This window comes from Carcharhinus amblyrhynchos, chromosome 6 (genome assembly GCF_965287045.1).
Source record: "Carcharhinus amblyrhynchos chromosome 6, sCarAmb.v2.hapA, whole genome shotgun sequence".
Lineage (NCBI taxonomy): Eukaryota > Metazoa > Chordata > Chondrichthyes > Carcharhiniformes > Carcharhinidae > Carcharhinus > Carcharhinus amblyrhynchos.
In genome coordinates this window covers 84013358-84032305 of record NC_137329.1, presented here as the reverse complement: position 1 = coordinate 84032305, position 18948 = coordinate 84013358, and the positions used below count along the sequence as shown (strand labels likewise).

General features: G+C 41.6%; 1 protein-coding gene across 5 annotated transcripts in view; it reads right to left on the bottom strand.

Annotated features, from left to right (window-relative positions):
- scube1 (signal peptide, CUB domain, EGF-like 1) overlaps nucleotides 1-15235 on the bottom strand; it is a 276868-nt gene extending 261633 nt beyond the window's left edge. The window contains exons 1-2 of one of the 5 annotated variants that reach the window (XM_080190824.1): nucleotides 15013-15235; nucleotides 11222-11344 (exon numbers count right to left, since the gene is read on the bottom strand). In XM_080190824.1, the coding sequence (XP_080046950.1) occupies nucleotides 11222-11344; nucleotides 15013-15100 (211 nt within the window). In that variant the 5' untranslated portion in view covers nucleotides 15101-15235. Of the gene's footprint in view, nucleotides 1-11221; nucleotides 11345-12138; nucleotides 12227-14857; nucleotides 14985-15012 lie in introns of those variants that run through there. The other 4 variants (XM_080190822.1, XM_080190823.1, XM_080190826.1 and 1 more) reach the window with 4 other exon arrangements.
- Between the last annotated feature and the right edge of the window lie 3713 nt (nucleotides 15236-18948).

Sequence of the window (18948 nt, the reverse complement as noted above, 5' to 3'; positions counted from 1 at the left end):
CTGTGGCATATATCTCACTTCCTGACTCCTCAAAGCCTGTCCACCATCTACAAGGCATAAGTCAGGAGTGTGATGGAATATTGTCCACTTGCCTGAATGAGTGCAGCTCCAACAACATTGAAGAAGCTTGACATCATCCAGGACAAAGCAGCCAGTTTAACTGCTACCCCTTCAACAAACATTTAATTCCTCCACCTCCAACAACCGATAGCACCAATGTGTGCCATCTACAAGATGCACTGCAGGAACTCACCAAGGCTCCTGAGGCAGCACCTTCCAAACCCACAACTGCCACCATCCAGAAGTACAAGGGTAGCAGATACCTGGGAATGCCACCACCTGGAGGTTCTCCTTCACAATCAGGACTTACAATCCTGACTTGGAAATATATTGCTGTTCCTTCACTTCTGCTAGGTCAAGATCCTGGAACTCTCTCCCTAACAGCGCTTTGAGTGTAACTGCACCTCAGGGATTGCAGTGGTTCAAGAAGGCAGCTCATCACCACCTTCTCAAGGACATCTAGAGATGGACAATAAATGCTGGCTTAGCCAGTGATGCTCACATCCCATGATTGAAGAAAGAAAGTATAACTCTGAATTCAAAATGGCAACAAAATAAGCACTCAACTTGCCACAAATCAGCCTGTACCAACATTGGGGAAATTGGAATTCTTCAAACTTTGCAAGACTAGCTCCATCTCCCAATTTTAATTGCTCACCACACAAAGAATATGGCCACAGGAAATCTTGGCAGCAGAACAATTGGCTGCGGAAAGAGAAATTCAGTTAGACTGTAAATTGCTGCCTGCATTTTTGGGCTGGGTCTGATAAGCAGCAAGTAACATTTGTGCAGCATTAGTGCTAGGCAATAACTATCTTCAACAAGAAAGAATCTAACCACTTCCCCTTTATTTTCATCAGCATATCGAATCCCCAACCATCAACGTCTTGCGGGCCTCCACCATCGACCAGAAACTTACCTGCACCAGACAACTAAATACTGTGGCAACAAGAACAGGTTAGAGATTCTGCATTCTATGGTGAGTAACTCACATCCTGACTCTTCAAAGCTTTTCCAAGGTACATGTCAGGAGTGTGCTAGAATTCTCTCCACTTGCCTGTGTGCAGCTCCAACAAGAAGCTCAACACCTTCCAAGGAAAAGCATTCCATTCACCACTTCCAGCCATCAACAGTTCACTGTCATTGCATATGAACATTCTGATTAGAAGCAGGAGTAAGGAATTCAGCTTCTCAAGCACATGCCACCATTCAATAAGATCATGGCTGATCGGAATAAGGCCTTAATTCAATTTTGCTCCCTCTAAAACCGTTGACACCCTTGTCAATCAAAAAGCTATCTAACTCAGTCTTACAAAATACTAAATAACTCTGCCTCCACCGTTCTCTGGACAAGAGTGTTCCACAGACTCATGAACATCAGTCTCCTCATCTCCATATTAACTACATCCTCTCTTACAAGGTGAAACATACTTTCAGCATTCACCATGTCAAGTCCCCTCAGAATGTTATGTTTCAATAAAATCACTTTGCCTCTCAAGCTTCTAAAATTTCAATAGATGTGGCACCAAATTCATCCTACTTCAGTGAATGCATTAACCTATCAAAATCAACAAGCAAATGCTGTACTAAATTTGTGGAGAAAGGAATTTAATACAAATATATTAAGCATTCATGCAATATCATCACTAATGTCCTTATAACATAAACACATACACGTGCTGTCACTTCCCCTGGACAAATCAGTGATATACATTTTGGTGCTTGCAATTACTTCAGAAACCACTTCTAAGTTGCTATCAACTGTTTTATTTCTACCTCTTAAGAGGAAATGTTTATTCCAGTCTCTACTCAATCCTATTAACAAAGTCATCTGTACTCCTCCCACCTTGTTTCATTACACATTCCCACAATACACATACAATAATTTATTTGCATTTCTAAGATCTATATGGTGCTCCATCGGTTTTATATGTATAATTATTAGCTTTGTTAAACTAATGTGTTCATGCCTGTACATTTAACCACTTACTTAGCAGCTTTGCCCTATACTTACAAGATATTTATATAAAGTGTAAGATGCCATGCTAACAATTGTTAATGAACTACTTGGTGTTGGCCTTGTTCACAATAATAAGTTATGGAATTATACCAATTCTGAAATATCTACTGCCACAAATTACTCATCATTTAAAATTAGTATTTGAAATGGATACTATATCCATTATAGTATCCATTTAATAATAGAAACTAAAATAGATACACCTTAACAACTCTGGAACAATTATCCTATGGTATGATTAAGCACTACTGCTGTGAAGAGGGACAACATAATCAATTTAAGAAGGATTTTTAAGACAGTAGCACAATTTGTAGCATAAAATAAGCCTTTTCACATGGAATCCAAAGATAAAGATAAAAACCTGAAGGTTGGAAAATTTTCTGATAAAGTGACAGTAATGGAAAGTATATTTACCAGTACAAGAATGTATTAACAGGATATACCAAAATACAAATGGACTGGTTTATCAAAATCCCAGTCAGACAAATCCTGCTTTAGTTCTGAAGAAAGTCCAACAAAATAAAGCAAAAGTAATTCTCATTGGTCCTTAATGATCAAATCAAGCTCAGTGATGGTTGTCAGAGGTGATAGTAACTTTTAAACTGAGGCATTTCATTTGTCCAGAAATAGGCGCCTCCTATTCTAAATTTAAGTTAATACCTTAGATCTTAAATGATAATAAAAATTGATAAAATTCAAAGAAAACACCAAACTTTCTTTTTGTGGAAGGGAAGAGAAGTTTAATTTGAAGAGGCAGCCAGGAAGCTGCAAAACGAGTTCAATATAAAACACAAGTGAGTCAAATAGTGGTAGTATGTAATTTCGCAAACTTTTTAAAAAGGCATTTTGTATGCACACTTCAAGAATTGTGTGAAAAGAGCTAAGGATTAAAAGGGATCCAAGTGTATTGTTAGACTTGCTACTTAAGAACTGAAAATTCATGGAGTCCTTTTTTGCAAGTTTAGCCAGGAATCTTGTGAATCATAAAAATGGAATTTGATTCAGGGGTAGAAGCACTCAGGCTAGGAATTTCTTCAGCCCAGCCTGAAGACTAGAATGTCCAATAAGCATCCAAATGAACAGATGTGAGCTCCAGGTCACAGAAACAATCTGGGCCACTGAAGATAGTTGAAGTATGTTTCTATCAGCTCCGTTAATCAGGGCCTGAGGGAAGATCTTTATGGGGTCAGGGTGGTGATGGGCTTCCCTCCCTCTTGAGATCTGGCACTGAAGCTTCCAGCAGCATCATCTAGGCACTAAAGATGCACCAGTAGTGACATGGTCAATCACTAGCACCATGTACATTAGATATCACATAGATATTGCAATATCAGAGGGAGTCAGTTGTGAAGACATTGTCAGCTTCCATTCTCTACCTGGAATGTTGCTTAAAGGCCAACATATCAAAGCATGCAAATACAGCAATCAATAAAGAACATAATCAAAATAAAAAAGTGCAAGTCAAAGTCATGGTGAAATTATACAATTCTTTATCCAGATAACACTTCAAGTACTATGTCCTACCCATTCATGAAGAATTAAAGGAAAAAATTACATCCTGAAGGCAGTACACAAAGTCTCCCAAATTAATTAAATGCCAAAAAACTTTGTTAACAGGCTACATACACAAAATTCAGCTTTTCACCAAAGTTCTGGAATTCCCCCTAAACAGACTACATGACATGGACTGTAGTGGGTCCAGAAGGTAGCTCATTGATCTAGGGCGATTAAGGATGGCATTAAAAATGCCAGCACAACCAGGGCACTCACATCCTGTGGAAGAATTTTAAAAAGTAGATGGTGGAAAAGCAGCTTCACAACTACTTCAGATATTACTGGCGTGCTAGGACCAGCATATACCCTCAACATCAAGACAGCAACTGACTGATTGTGGCACTAATGAGCATGACAATAATTAAACTGAACAGTGTCAATGAATGAACCTTCCAGTGGCTGGAGATTTACCAGATGTAAAAGGAACATGATTGTGGTTATTGGAGCCCAGTTCTGGGTTTTAATGGCATTATTGTATCATTTCAACAGTTGCTCAGAGAAGCAGTCCCAAATGCACCACTTAGAGCTGCTACGTCAATGACCTTTCCACAGTCATAAGGTCAAGATCAAGAGTAACATTTTTAACTAAGCATTTCAATGTTTAACTCCATTCACAATCCCTTCACTAATCAAAAAGTACATACCGACTTGCAGTCGGACCAGATCTGGACTGACTAGAAGGCAGCAACATTTGTTTCACCCAAGTGTTGATGGTATGTTAGTTATATTGTTAGGATACACAGGGAATGGCTTTGTTTAATTAAATACTACAGCAATTATGAATAATGACCACATGCTACATCCATGGCTGGGGGTCCGTGGAGAGGGAGCATGCCATGTCCACAGGCATAATTGAGGCTGTGCTCTACCAGTGGGTATCACGGGGGCTGAAGCTCTTCATCAGTCCCCAAATCCATGTTTTGCTTTGATTCAGTAAGTTTCCTTTAAGATTTTTGTCTTGAGTTACAGTACCCCTAAAGTAGCTCTCATATTTGTTTATTTGGCCTTACTCAAAAGTATATAATGGTAGACTGCTGGACACAAGGGGAGTAGATAAACATGCAATGTTGCGTTCTGTAAATAAGGCTTTTATCAAAAAAATGATTTGCATCTAATTTCATATTTCACCATCTGGCATAGAATCTAATTTACACATTGGAAATAAACATAGCCAGCAGGGAAAAAAAAAATTCTTCTTGATTTTCAACAGTACCACCATCACATCAACATTCTTGACACTGACCACGGGTTGAACTGGGAGTCAAAAGACGTATTTTGTTTTGCACTAGGACTTATGCTCATGAAAATAATTCTTAATGTGAAGATCTCAATTTCAGGGAAGCACAAAAAGAATTTAAGTTATATAAGAATGTATTTGTTGGGATCCGGATCCACTGGTAGATGAATTGGATGCATCCAGACTCTTAATTAACTTCTGAAGGAGTTTGTTCAGTATACAGTTTAGTCATCACTGATATTCTACATGTACCACTTATGTAGGGAGTATACTGTCTGACAAATAACTCTGTAGAATGTTTACCTGAAAATTGAGCCTAAATTATGGTTACATAATATCAGCTGAAATTGGTCTGTATTTGGGCAGAACTGGGATGAGAAAGAAGATAGTGTAGTGATAAGATCGCTGGAGTAGTAAACCAGAGGACCGACTTAAAATTCTGGGTACATGAGTTCAAATCCTACCCTGGCAGCTGGTGAAACTTAAATACAATGAATAAAATCTAGTTTGAAAGCTAGTTTCCATAATGGTGAACATGAAACTAATGGTGACCATGTAACTATCATAAAAAATCCATATGGTTCACTAATGTCCTTTGGGAAGAAAATCTGCTGTCCATAACTGATCTGACTAACAAGTGACTCGAGATTGTGGTTGACTCTTAACTGTCCTTGAAATAACTTAGTAAGTCATTCAATTCAAAGGCAATTAGGAATGGACAACACTGGCTTTGTCAGTGCAACTCTCATCCTACGAAAGGGTAAAGAGAAAAAAGATATTGGACAGAGCTTGTGACATTCACATTCCACCCTGATGTTCTGTCTTCAGGAGCCCCTCAATCGATTGTGAAAAAGCATTTGATAGTTTAATTTCTGTGGAGCCAAAAGGAGTTCAATGCCCTCCTGGTGCTACGATACACATGGAATTGTCCTCAACTGAAGAAGCAAGGGAACCTGATCTCACAAGGTATGCTTCTGAAGGAAAGATGAGCACCATGCAGACAGTCAGGATAGTCCTCAACAGCATGTGAATCAACTATAATATGTAATGCACTGTGTTGGGTGATTAGTACTACAGTCCACACTGATCAACACAACAACAGGTTAAGGATTCTTTAAGAGAAATGTTGGTTTCTGGCCACCCTGTTCTGATCATCCACTGCAGCTGTCAGGCTACTCAGATATCTTGGATCCTCCTTGCCTCTAGGTCTTGCAAAAGCAGCCACGAGTGGAGCAGCAGTATGCACAACTCGTCCACTACAAGCAGCTTGCCGGGGTGGCACATGGCGTAATGGTTAGCCTCACAGCTCCAGGGACCCGGGTTCAATTCCAGCCTTGGGTGGCTGGCCCTCTGTGTGGAGTTTGCACATTCTCCCTGTATCTGTGCGAGTTTCCTCTGGGTGCTTCGGTTTTCTTCCCCAGTCCAAAGATATGCAGGTTAGATGGATTGGACATGCTAAATTGCCCCTTAGTATCCCAAGATGTGTAGGCTGGATGGATTTGCCTTAATAAATGTGTGGGACTACAGAGGTAGAGCAAGGGAGAGGGCTTGGGTAAGATAGTCTATCAGAGAATTGATGCAGGCTTGATGGGCTGAAAGGCCTCTTCTGAATTCTATGATTCTATGGTAGATTTGGCTGTAAACAAATGTGACCTTTGAAATCCACTTACAGATTCAGCATTCTTGAATAACAACCACAACTATTAGTTTCTACCATAAATGCTCAGGCGGCTGACTGTAAGACCTTGGCACTAGCACGGAGACGGTTATATCATCTGGTTGTAACAGCCTCAGTGACTGCTTACAGACAACAATCGCCCAGAGATTCACTTCAGAGATTGTTAGGAACACCCACCTTAAGGGTCCAGTTTCCGTGCAGAGCCAATGCCCATCTAGTACCAGTCAGATGATACATGAAAGTGTTCCCATGAAACTGCTCTCTCAGGAAAGCTTATTTAACTTCCAACCCTCTTCCTTAAAAGCCTCTACATTGTGGCAGAAAGGAGACAAAGCTGGCCTCCACTTTCAGCAGCACAAAAGATTCAGCCTGTAGCAGGTCCATCTGAAGACTTAGCTGTCGTAAAGTGAGAACTCTTTCAAGTTCCAAGATACTCCCACCTCACAGATTTTCACCATCCAGGTAGTACACAAACAGGGAAGGAGTAGAGGGATATGGTCTGAATAAAGGCAGAAGGTTTCTCTTTTCAATTTAGTTAGGGCATCATGATCGGCACAGGCTTGGAGGGCCAAAGGGCCCGTTCCTGTACCATAACTTTCTTTGTGCCTAGAAACCACACAAGGCTAGATTTCAGAAGTCATATATCACCCATTTGAACCAACCACTCAGCGAACACACTAATAAGTTTCAATTTTTGGTTCAACTAAATGGTTCGCATGCAGTTGTTGCTTGGATGTGAATTTGATTAGCTGGCATCAACAGGAGCCACGTAAAGTGATATGCAGAGAAAATCTGTAAATGAGACAAGAGGCACACTGGACACTGAACAGATGAACAAATGTAACTATAACAACAATAGCTCATATCAGTAACTTTTATTAATACACAAGCAGGGTCAGTGGCTTACAGTGCCTCAAGATATTTGAAACAGTACCTTGAAAAATAGATTGCATAGAAAGTACAATAATCTTTTTACTACCAAGCATCAGATAGCCTATTGTGTGGCTGGGAGAACCCCTTTCTCAGATGCTCATCAGAATTCTGGAGGAAATGAAAAATATTAAAAATTCAAGATAACTTTCTCCCCCATTCTGCCAAAGGCCTGATACTCCCTTTTGTGAATATGCCATCCTTCTATAAATAAGTGCACTACAATCAGCAAATATATATTTGATAAAAGGTTAAAGCTTCCAGTTGTTTAAATAGTTAAATTAAAGATAATTCTGTGATGTTATGGACTTCTTCAGTTGCAGTAACATGTGCCTTCTACATGTTTACAACTGATCTAATGTACAGGTTTGAAAACTTTACTTCTCCAAAGGCTAAGCTGTGGACACACTACCAGTGGTGATGTTGTGGTCTTTCTCTGGCGACAAGACACTTTGGTTTAGTCTTTGTGCTAAAAATCAAAACACCAGGGCAAAGAATAATGCTATTTCACATCAAATATCTATACTGTAACCACTGATATTCATCAAATCATGTAGGATGCTTCAAGTTGATAACATAAGGTCAGCAGACCTTTTAGATTTTACATTTTATTATACTGAAACAGGTCATTTGGAACAACAGCTCTGTGTGAGTGTTTCTTTCCCACGCAAGCCTCCTTCCATCTTACTTCACTTCATCAACAACTTCAATTCCCCTCTCTATTATTTTCATCTGGAATTCCTTTAAATTAATCTGTTTTATTCACTTTGGGCAGCATTCTATGTGGGCACAAATCCTGTTATGGTTGCTCTTGCAAGAGGGCCATAACGGATTTGCAGCAGTGAGGTCTTGGTTTGAGATCTTTGCTGTTTCCCTCTGGCAGCATAATTAGGTTCACACTCTTGATTTCAGATTATTTGAATTAAATATTATGCAGTTAATGCCATAGCTTCTGGCCCCATTAAAAGCTCCCCCTTTCCGGTGTGACTTCACACCAGTGGAAGTCACTACTGGTTTTCAAAAATGAAAATCAGCCATGATGACCATGCTGAGGATGCAGAAGTGAGTAAAGCCATCAGGTGGTGAGGGATATGGCAGGTCTGTGCCCTGGCACTGCCCCCTGGCACCACCAACCTGGCAGTCTTGGCTCTGCCAAGAGCAGACCTTCTGGGTAGCCCCAGTGGGAGTTTCCCCTTATGTGGCAAGGCCCAACGTGAGGGTGGGGGGGAGAGGGGGTTCCCCTTGCTGAGGTTGTCAACCTTGTTTAAGATGGGTGGTGGCTCTTCTCCAAACAAAGTCTCCAGTAATCTCAGGGAAAGGATGGGATTGGTGTATCCATGGTTAGTTGAATTTATAGCCCTTTTGCAAGACTAGAGGACTCCACTGGAGTGGCTACAGATAACTCCTGATTTTTTACTTACTTTCCAACATCTTGTATGAATGGTCTGAATAGATGTCATCCTGAGATCAATTAGATGTGAATTGCGATTGCTGAAAGAATTGGGTTTACACAAGAAATAATGCCATGATGCTATCCTTCAGTTTCCTATCATAGTCCAATGATGTGGGTTGACCATTCTAAATTGCCCCTTATTGTCCAAAAATATGTAGAATAGGTGGACTAATTGCATTTAAATCCCTTACTCTTCCTCAGAAAGGACTCAGCTTATCAAGATCCTCCCATCATAAATAGTTCCACCCCTCAGGTCCTGTCCTTCTCTGTCATGCTCTGGCACTCTGTCTTTGTAAATTATAAGTCCATCTCCAACCTTCCTTTCATCAGTAAAGTCATTAAACATATCATTTTCCAGATGTCTGCCCATTTTTCTCCACACCTCCTGAATTTGGTGTCTCCAATTAGATTTCTGCCCCTACCATGACATAGAAATTGCCACAGTCAAAGTAACAAGCTGCAGCCTCTGTGAGCTGGATGGATTATGCCTCTGCCTCCTCTTTTCTGCAGCTTCAGACATGGTTAACTCAAATACTCCTCTGCTGCTTTCCATCAGAGTGGAAGTACCCTCAATTCTTACCTACGCAATCACAGCAAGCATGCAAATAAATTGAAAACTTTTTTTATACTTCCTTTAACATAAAGAACAATGAAACTGGAAAAGAAAACTAGGAAGTTAAAAAAAAATCACTAACAGAGAATCACATTGTACAGAACTGATTTGTGTGGCTCAGTGGCACAGTATTTAGCACTGCTGTCTCACAGCACTAAGGGCTTGGGTTTGATTCCAGCCTTGTGTGGAGTTTGCATGTTTTCCCCATATTTGTGTGGATTTCCTCCAGGTGCTCCAGTTTCCTCCCATAGTCCAAAGGTGTGGTTTGGCTATGCTAAATTACCCAAAGAGGTGCAGGATAGGTGGATTAGTCATGGTAAATATGTAGGGTTAAGGGGATAGGGTCAGGTGGGCCTACGTTAGATGCTCTTTTGGAGAGTCAGTGCAAATTCAATTGGCTGAAAGGCCACCTTCAGCACTGTAGGGATTATGTAGGGATGCTATGGATAATTGGGGAGGAATTCATCACATACAGCACTGCAAAATGTCCCCCATTTGACCATCTGATACCGATCTTTCCTCCAATGCCCTCACGCTCTACAGAACTCTCAAAATCAACTGATTGAAGCCTTGCCACCTCTTTCTTCCAGCAAAAAACTCCAAAAACATATCAGTTTGGCTTCTTATTTTCAGTTCCCAAGTCCTCAGTTCAGCATTCTTTCCTGCTGCAAAACACTGGAACACTTCTATATAGCGAGTGCTAAATTAATGCAAAGTGACAGCTTATAAAGCATTGCAGATGAATTTTAGAAATATGTTTGCGTGTATAAGATAAAGAGAAAAGTGGATTTAAAATCAAGGTTTAAGCATTTTTTAAGGATAATCATGTTAGAAAAATAAATGTTTCTTTCATGTTTAGGTCACATAATACAATTTCCCAAATGAAATGATAGTTGGGCAGCCGACTTCCTCAGCTTTGCCGAAGCCACTCTCAAACCCAGAAGTTTTTAAGTTTAATTATTAATGTCACAAGTAGACTTACATTAACAATGTAATGAAATTACTGTGAAAATCCCCTCATCACCACACCCTGGTACCTGTTCAGGTACACTTAGGGAGAATTTAGCATGGCCAATGCACCTAACCAGCACGTTTTTCGGACTGTAGGAGGAAACCCATGTAGTCACAAGAAGAACGTGCAAACTCCACACATAGTGTCCCAAGTCAGGAATCGAACCTGGGTACCTGGTATTGTGAGGCAGCAGTGCTTATCACTATGCCACTGTACTGCCCAAAAGGCTTTCAAGTTGAAATATTTAAATGTTGATTCTTGCGGCCCACCAGATGAAGAGCTCACCTCCTCTGTACTTCCCCGGAATACCTGACATCAAACACTATGTATCAATGGGTTGCGGGTGCGGGGGTGGATTCAGCCCCCGAAACAGATCCAACAGTTTCTGAAATTATACAGCGCACAACAAAAACAAATATTTTATTCTGCATCTAGCAGGCTCTAAAGAGGCGTAAGATATATCTAGAAAAAATAAATACTTCAACTGCCGTAATGATTGTATAGATGAGAGGGAGAAAAAGATTCACATTCTATCCAACGCAAGAAACTAATTTCTGGTGATTCCGGAGGCTGCTGATGACATTTATTCGGAAAATCGGAATAGAAAAATATTCTGGAGAGGAAGGCAATTAGTTGAACCGGCAGATGTTAGTCTCCAATTTACCTTCACATTGCTTCCCGTCTCCTTTGTAGCCTGGTTTGCAGATGCATTTGTAGGATTTGGGCGTATTTTGACAGATTGCATCGATATGACAGTCGTCTGTTCCTACCGCACACTCATCGACATCTAGAACCAGAAACACACAGCGTCAGGATTTCATTAACAACCAGAGACATCAGTTGTCAAAAATATCGAAACCACAAAAGGGGAGTGGTGCTCAATCTTGATTTCTTAATATTCGGTACCCGCAATGTCTCATTATTCTTCTGTTTTGGTGGTTTCGCTGTCAACCTTCTACAAGAATTCAAAAGTACTTTGGATCCCGTGGAAAGAAAGTGCAAGAGAGGTGAAGGTGCTGATATATGGGACCCTGTACTATTTCTTGGTGACTTCTCATCCAGCATTTGGAAAATTTACAATCCTATGTAATTTGCAGCGCTGAAGTAAGCCATTCGGCCCACCTAGGTAATGCTAGTGTTTCTGCTCCACACGATTCCCCTCCCACGCCACTTCCTCTATCAGCCCGTCCCACTATTCCTATCTCCCTCGTGTATTTACCTAACCTCCTGTGAAAAAAATTGTAAACGCAAATGCTTCTCACTGATGCGAAAGAGCCCATCCATAATGGCTGCTCAGTATATTTCTGATAGATAAATTCGAAACCCCACCAAGTATCTTTCAGAAGTAAACAGAACTCTGTTCCGACTGGTGTAAGCTTGAGTATTAAATAAATGTTTTAAATGTATGTTGCTTCACTGCTTCGCCTCTTGTTGGCACCACATCAAGAATCAATAATAAATGGCTTCAATACATTGCTATGAATTGGGTAGAGCAGAGCTAAAACTTGCATCCAATAAATAATACATAGGCGTACTGAGTACCAAATTGCTAATATCGATTTTTGGGACAATATAACTCACGGACTACGTGAGACACGAGTGTCCCACGCCGATCAAAAATGTCATGATCCACATTTCAGTGGCATTTAAATTTAACACAATAGAAAACTACACGAGTGCAACTGAAATAATAACTGACAAGGTGGTGGCCCATTTGCTATCGATTTATTCTCAATCACCGGATTTCCAAACTCTGCAGCGTTGGGCATTACTGATAACAACCGTATGCATTAACCATGATGCGTTCTGGGTTGCTTGCACAAGTTCAGTCAATGATGTAAATCTGCTGGGGTGGGGGGAGGGCGTCTGGATGCGCCGAGGAATTATTTTGCCCACTTCTTGTGGAGTTTCGAGTGTTCCCATGGGGCCAATATTACAAACGAATGGGTGGAACAAATGTGCAGCTTGTGAGTGTGTCTGTGTGTGTGACAGGGCCATGTTATTCTGTGGCTGCTGGAAGCCACTGAAGCGGCCACAACAGAAAATGCCGAACTCGGCAGCAATCTCTGTTAAATATACATCGGATCTCCTTCTCATATATATCCGGCTTTATATATCAAATACAAATCGAAATTCCTGTTCTCACAAGTCTCTTCCGTGGCCAAGTCTACTTCAATCGACTGCACCTTGAACTTTTTTAAAAAGGAAGTCGGGGGTAATTAAGAGGCAATGTTGCGTTAAATTATGTTTATTTTCTTTCAATCCGTCCTTTAGTCGCCAGGGACAGTGAAACCAACCCGCCTCGAGCTATATTTTCTTTTTTTATCATTCGAGTTACCGATATACGGACTCATTTCTGATCAACGCCGCTTTAGGAACTCTGTTATTTGCTCCGGTGATGATTTTAGTAATCCCGCAGATTTTAGAGATTTTTAACCTGCAACGGTTACTGTCAAACATAGAGAGTTTGATATCGACGGTCATAACCAACGCTATGCATTTGCTAAATTGATTTGATAGAATTAATCTTCGTTTATATCATAAGCGCATAAAGCGTTATTTTGGATTTGATATAAAATGCTGTCGATCTAAGGCAATCCTATGTTTCTTTTGTGGGGCGCGTCCGATTTTCCGGTCAAAATAAAAGCGTGGGATAAAGTATTCCAATTATAGAACTGACCTTTTGGAAGCTGATTTTAAAAAGCGTGGGGACGTTTCAGCCGGGGATTTGATCTGTCACATTATAGCACCCGCCTTCAGGTACCTAGTGCTATTGATCGATGGATTGTTGTCAATAAACTATTTACTGGCATTTGACCAGTAATCGATTTATTCATGGTACAATCTGTGTCTGGGATGGCCCAGACAGTTTCTCGCTGTGGAGTCTGTCCACCAAAGAGAATTGCGATAAATAGGGCAGACAACACAAAGTGTACCAATAAACTACACGCTGGCGTGTGCATTACTGTATCTCAATATTCTGTCATGATGCATGTTTTAAGTTAAGATCGCCTGGATGCCTCTGAAGGGTTCATTGATACTAGATTTAATAGACTGCAATGGCCCATTGCATGACAATAATAGCAACTTAATGAGCGGTAAAACGCTACGCGAGCCTTGTATGAGCACGACCTCATTTATTCAGAGGCAATTATTCAAAGCCCTTACGGAAACAACCGCTTTCTTCTTATTATTTAAAAAAAATCAATTGAATTTGCCGACTCAGTCAAGTCTAAAGGTGCTTGCAGCTAAATGAGAGTGCGCTCCAGCAGGAGACGTACGCAGTGAAGCAGAAAAGAAAAACTGCCTTGTCATATTTTGACTCATTATCAAGTGCTTCTCTCATATGGGTTTCTCCGGATTTGACAGCTGGATTCCTTGGCACCGCCGCCCTCAGAATTACTTCAAATGAGTCTAAAGGGGGGCTTTTCATTAAGGCTTAAGGGGGTCAAACTCCTCTCGGCGTGTTAAGCAGTAAGTAAGAAATCTTCTCTTTCTCTTCAGGGAAGATACATACAACATGCAGAATGTGCGAGAATTCGGTGCCCAGATTAATTCCTAATTTAACCAATGCAACTTTTGCAAAGGTTTTATGTATATTTTATATATATTGTATACACACACACAAACATTGCTGAACAAATCTGGCACGTTTGATACGATAGAACTTATTAGCAAAGAACAATAAGCTACTACATATCATCCGTGTTTATCAAATATTCTAAAAGATATAACATTATTTTTTTAAAACAAGATGAAGCCAATCCTTCTGACCGGCTTTTCAGATTGGTTGTACTGGGCAAAAAAAAGTTAAGACAATTCTCAAATAAATCCCACAGAAACTTTGATAGAAAACAGTCAGTTTTCCAAACACCCGGAGCACGTTCAGCGCCCCCCCCCCCCCCCCAACACAAAAATGTTTTATTAATCTCGGTGAGGCTAAAACTGTTAATAACTTGAAAGGAATCCCAGATTAGCATTAAAATGCAAAACGGTCACAACTGAGGGAAAATGCTCACTCCTTTGTTCCATCTCTCTTGTCTCTTTCTCCCACTCCTCCTCCCAGGTACTTTAATTTGCTCCTCAACGATAAAATAAGGAGTGTGGTGGTGGTGCTGTTAACGACTCCTGAAAGTTAACAAGTACTTTTCTGGCGGAGGTAGAGGGAGAGTTAGGTTAAGTTAGCTGCAAATCCGAACATGTTGGGCTGGGGCGCACACTGGTAACTGCCCAAGTCCATCCAGAAAAACCCCGCATTCTACAAATATATATATAGAGAGAGAAAGAAAGTCTTTCAAACCTGGGTTCGCACTTTCACATCCCAATAAATTCCAATCACTGACAAGTGAGGGGATGAAATTCTCCCCCTTGTTTTACAGTTTTCCAAAAGAACTCTGAACAAAAAAAAATACACACAGGGTTACAGTCAGAAGGTTGAAATTTCGGAACTCTTACCTACAAGCCCACTAGTTCCCAAGGTCCGGCCAGTATTTAACAGGACGAAAAACAAACAGAAGTGCCATGAAAAACAAACAGTCCCCATAATGATATGATTCGGTCCTTAGTGTTTCTTTGATAAGACGCGTTTGGACTGAGAAATGGACCAGCTGACAGCCTCATTTTCATGCGAGAACGTCAGGGCACGAAAACGCGGGCACGAGAGAGGGCGCGAGCCCGAAAGGGAGGGAGAGAACGCGAGCCCGAGAGGGAACGAGAGAGCGCGAGCCCGCCGGACATTCCCGCCCCGGCGCGCCACTATCCTCCCCCTCGCCCCCGCCCGTTCGTCCAATCAGCTGGCGGCTGAGCGGCAGCTGCCGCCTCCCCATTGGCGGAGATACCCCGGGGGAAGGGCGGGGGCAGAGCGCGAGGGAGTCCCAGCACAGCGCGCGTGCGCTCCCGGCTGCCCAACAGCAGCGCGCGGCCACTGGGGAGGGGAAGGAAGGAGGAGTTCACCGCGCCCGGTAGAGTGGGAAAGGGGAGTGGGAGCGCGCGCGGATATGGAGGGATGTTGAGCGTGAGGGGTGAGCGGGGGCGCGCAGGAAGGGAAGAAAAGACTTGGAGGGGATTTTAGGGGGGTGGGGAGAGGCTTGTTGGTTCAGACTGTGGTGAATGAGAGTTTAATATCTTTACCATCAATGGGGGAGGCCCTCCTCCTGAGCCCACAGATCGGGGGCTGTGAATATCTATCTATCTATCTATCTATCTATCTTTCTGTGCCTATCTCACTCTCTCCATCTATTTCTCTTCATCCCTCTGTTTCTCCATTTATCTGTCTCTATCTGTTTCTCTATGTCTATCCCTCTACCTCTATATCTCTCTGCCTATCTCCCTTTCTCCATCTCTCTCTTTTTCTCTATTTATCTGTCTCTATCTATCTGTTTATCTCTCTGTGTGTCTATCTCTCTATTTACATATCCCCTGTCTATCTCTCTGTTTCTCTCTCTTCATGCTGCCAGAGCCGAGCTGCTATGCTCACTCCCCGTCCCTAGTTTAATTGCTGGGAGACTGATTTGCCCTCAGATCCCCCTGTCTCCTTCCATCTCCTCCTCCTCTTGCCGGGATCTTGGCGATTGCTGGGATTTTACAATCCGTTGGTGAGGAATTTCCAGAGGCTGAGCCAATGCGAGTTGGCAAGCGTCAGTGTCCAATTCCGATCTCCTTGACAACCAAAGGGGAAGTCGTCTGATTTTAGCCTAGAGGTCAGAACAAAGGAATATGGTTAAACTTGGAATAAATATAATAACATAAGCGTTCTTATATTCATAGGAACAGTTATGTAGATGCATTTGATAGTCTTTTGGACTGGGACTGGTGAGCTGTGTTATTGCCAATATGTTGCAATACCATATCAGTTACTTATTCAATGATCGGAGTCTTCTGCTGGTTTACAGTCAATCATCCAATAGCTTCAGTCAATGGAAGCTTTTGAGAGCAGATCAATATAATAGGAGATGCAAACGTATTATCAGTTACTGATTTAGTTGCTGTATTTCCCTTTGCCGCGGGGTGGGGGAGGGTGGAGGGGAAAAAACAGATGAAAGCTACCTTATTTTCCCCGAGGTAATAATTAGATCAATGATCTTGGCGAAGAGTTAAAGTCATTAATTTTGTGCACTCCACGGACATAATTAACCATTGATTGTGGGTTCGCTTCACTGCAATGTTCGAATGTTATCTTCTGAACATGTTCTGATATGTTCACTGTGCTCTCCAAATTCATTATCTAAATAGTAGCACGCCTTCTCAGAATAATCTTTCAGAAACCGAGGAGATTTACAATCTCCCCAAATTCCTACTTCGACACAAATTAACGTCGGGCAATTTTTTTAACCGTTCATTCAATTAGAAATAAAGCAAAAAACATCCTTCTGCCCTTTACATTTTTCAAAGTGGTCTCATGTTGGGCCAGTGGGGCTTAAATGATTCTGATTTCTGTCCCATTTCAAAATACAGCCTTTCTATTTCAACTGTTGGCAAAGAAATGAATTGGAAGACGATTTTAGATGGAGGCTTTTGGCCTGTTTCTAATCAAGCAAACTAATAGAATCATAGCCTAAATCATAGAATCATAGTCCTTCACAGAGGTTAGTAAGACCAAGGAAAAACACACCAAATCAACGAAAGAGATCTTAGGTAAAGTTTATTTATTAGTGTTATTAGGTTTACACTAACATTGCAATGAAGTTACTGTGAAAAGCCACTAGTCGCCACACTCCAGCACCTATTTGGGTACACTGAAGGAGAACTTAGCATGGCCAGTGCACCTAAACAGCACGTCTTACAGACTGTGGGAGGAAACCAGAGCACCCGGAGGAAACCCACATAGACACGGGAAGAAGTGCAATCTCGGCACAGACAGTGACCCAAGCTGGGAATCCAACCCGGAAGCCGTGCTAACCACTACTGGGATGTTGGCATGCCATAAAAACTTCGGCAAATAAATGGATTTGAAGAAGGATCTTAAAGTTGAAGAGGAAGGCTGGCTGGGTTTGGGAGAGAATTCCAGAGTGTGTGGCGCAGGTGGCTGTTGGCATCATGGTCAGTGGTGAGATGCACCTGGAGTCAGAGTCCCTATGTAGGCTGAAAGGGTGAGATAAATTGAGAGAGGCATTACCTTTAAGAAAATAGTTGGCCTGCTTGGAGAATTGGAAGCCAATGTAGGTCAACAAGGGCAGGAGCATTCAATGCATGCTACCGTATGAACAGAAAATGTTACCGCCTGAAGTTCAAGGATGGGGGTCCAAGCAGGAGAGAACTGGAATTTTCCAGTCTGCGGGTAACAGGCGTGGATGAATATTTCAGCAGCCGATGGGCCGAGGCAGTCGAAGCAGACAGTGTGAATGGATGTGGAAGTGGGTAGTTTTTATTGTGTTAGGGAGATTATTCACTCAGAAACTCGGCTTAAGTTTATTGAGGTTGCAAGCAATCTAGTTCACCCGATGGTAAATGTCCGGATATTTTTTGGTCGGGAGCCGCGGATGATATTCAACCAGCAGAGATTACAATGCATTCAGGACTGATTGTTAGTCTGACATTGCACAGGCTTGGATGGTTTAAGTCGGTGGGTGAGAGATGGTTAAATGGGGTAAGAATGGGTGGGTGGTACTTAGATGGGGTGAGAATGGGTAGAAGAGAGTTTGGCGAAGTGGGGAAAGGAAGAGAGGCCAGTTCTCTGCATATTCAGGCTAATTTTTGATGAGTAACAATGTAAATTACTCTGGGACCTTCCCATGAACTGGACAAGGGAGAGGTATTGTGGGAGGATGGTGTGGTCACCATGTCAAAGGCAAAGATGCAACTGTCAGAATAATGAAGACATTTAACTACTAAACAAAAATAGCAAAAAAAAGTCTACTTGCGGTCGTATGCTTTATCGTGACAAACTACAGCAATACTATACTACTATATAGTATACTACTATTAGTATACTAATGGTACTTGGTGTGAAAGGGAGCTCTGTGCATCAAAAAAAAAGTTGAGTTCCTGTTCATCTTGCGGTGAATGAGTTTTCTCCTAGCCAATTAACGAGTTGATTGGAAAGTAAAATCACAAATATAAATATTGTGCTATTGGGTGTAATTGAAGAGTCATTATCCATTTAACTGAAGCGGTTTCCACATTGCAGGTGGAACTGTAGCATGTTTATTTTACTAAAATGGAACATTGCATCAGAGTGTTTATTTCAGTTCAAGTCCTTGCAAGGATCAAAGCGGGCCGTCGCTTCAGTTTATTTTAACAAGGCTTGCAGGTTTCACTCGGAGCGTGTCGAGTGCTGGAAAGAAAAAAAAGCTCCTGGTGCTGTAATTGTATCCATATACACAAACCATTCCATAACTTCCGCAATACTTTTCACCATTCAACCAGATTTAATTTGTTCTCCGTTAGCACATG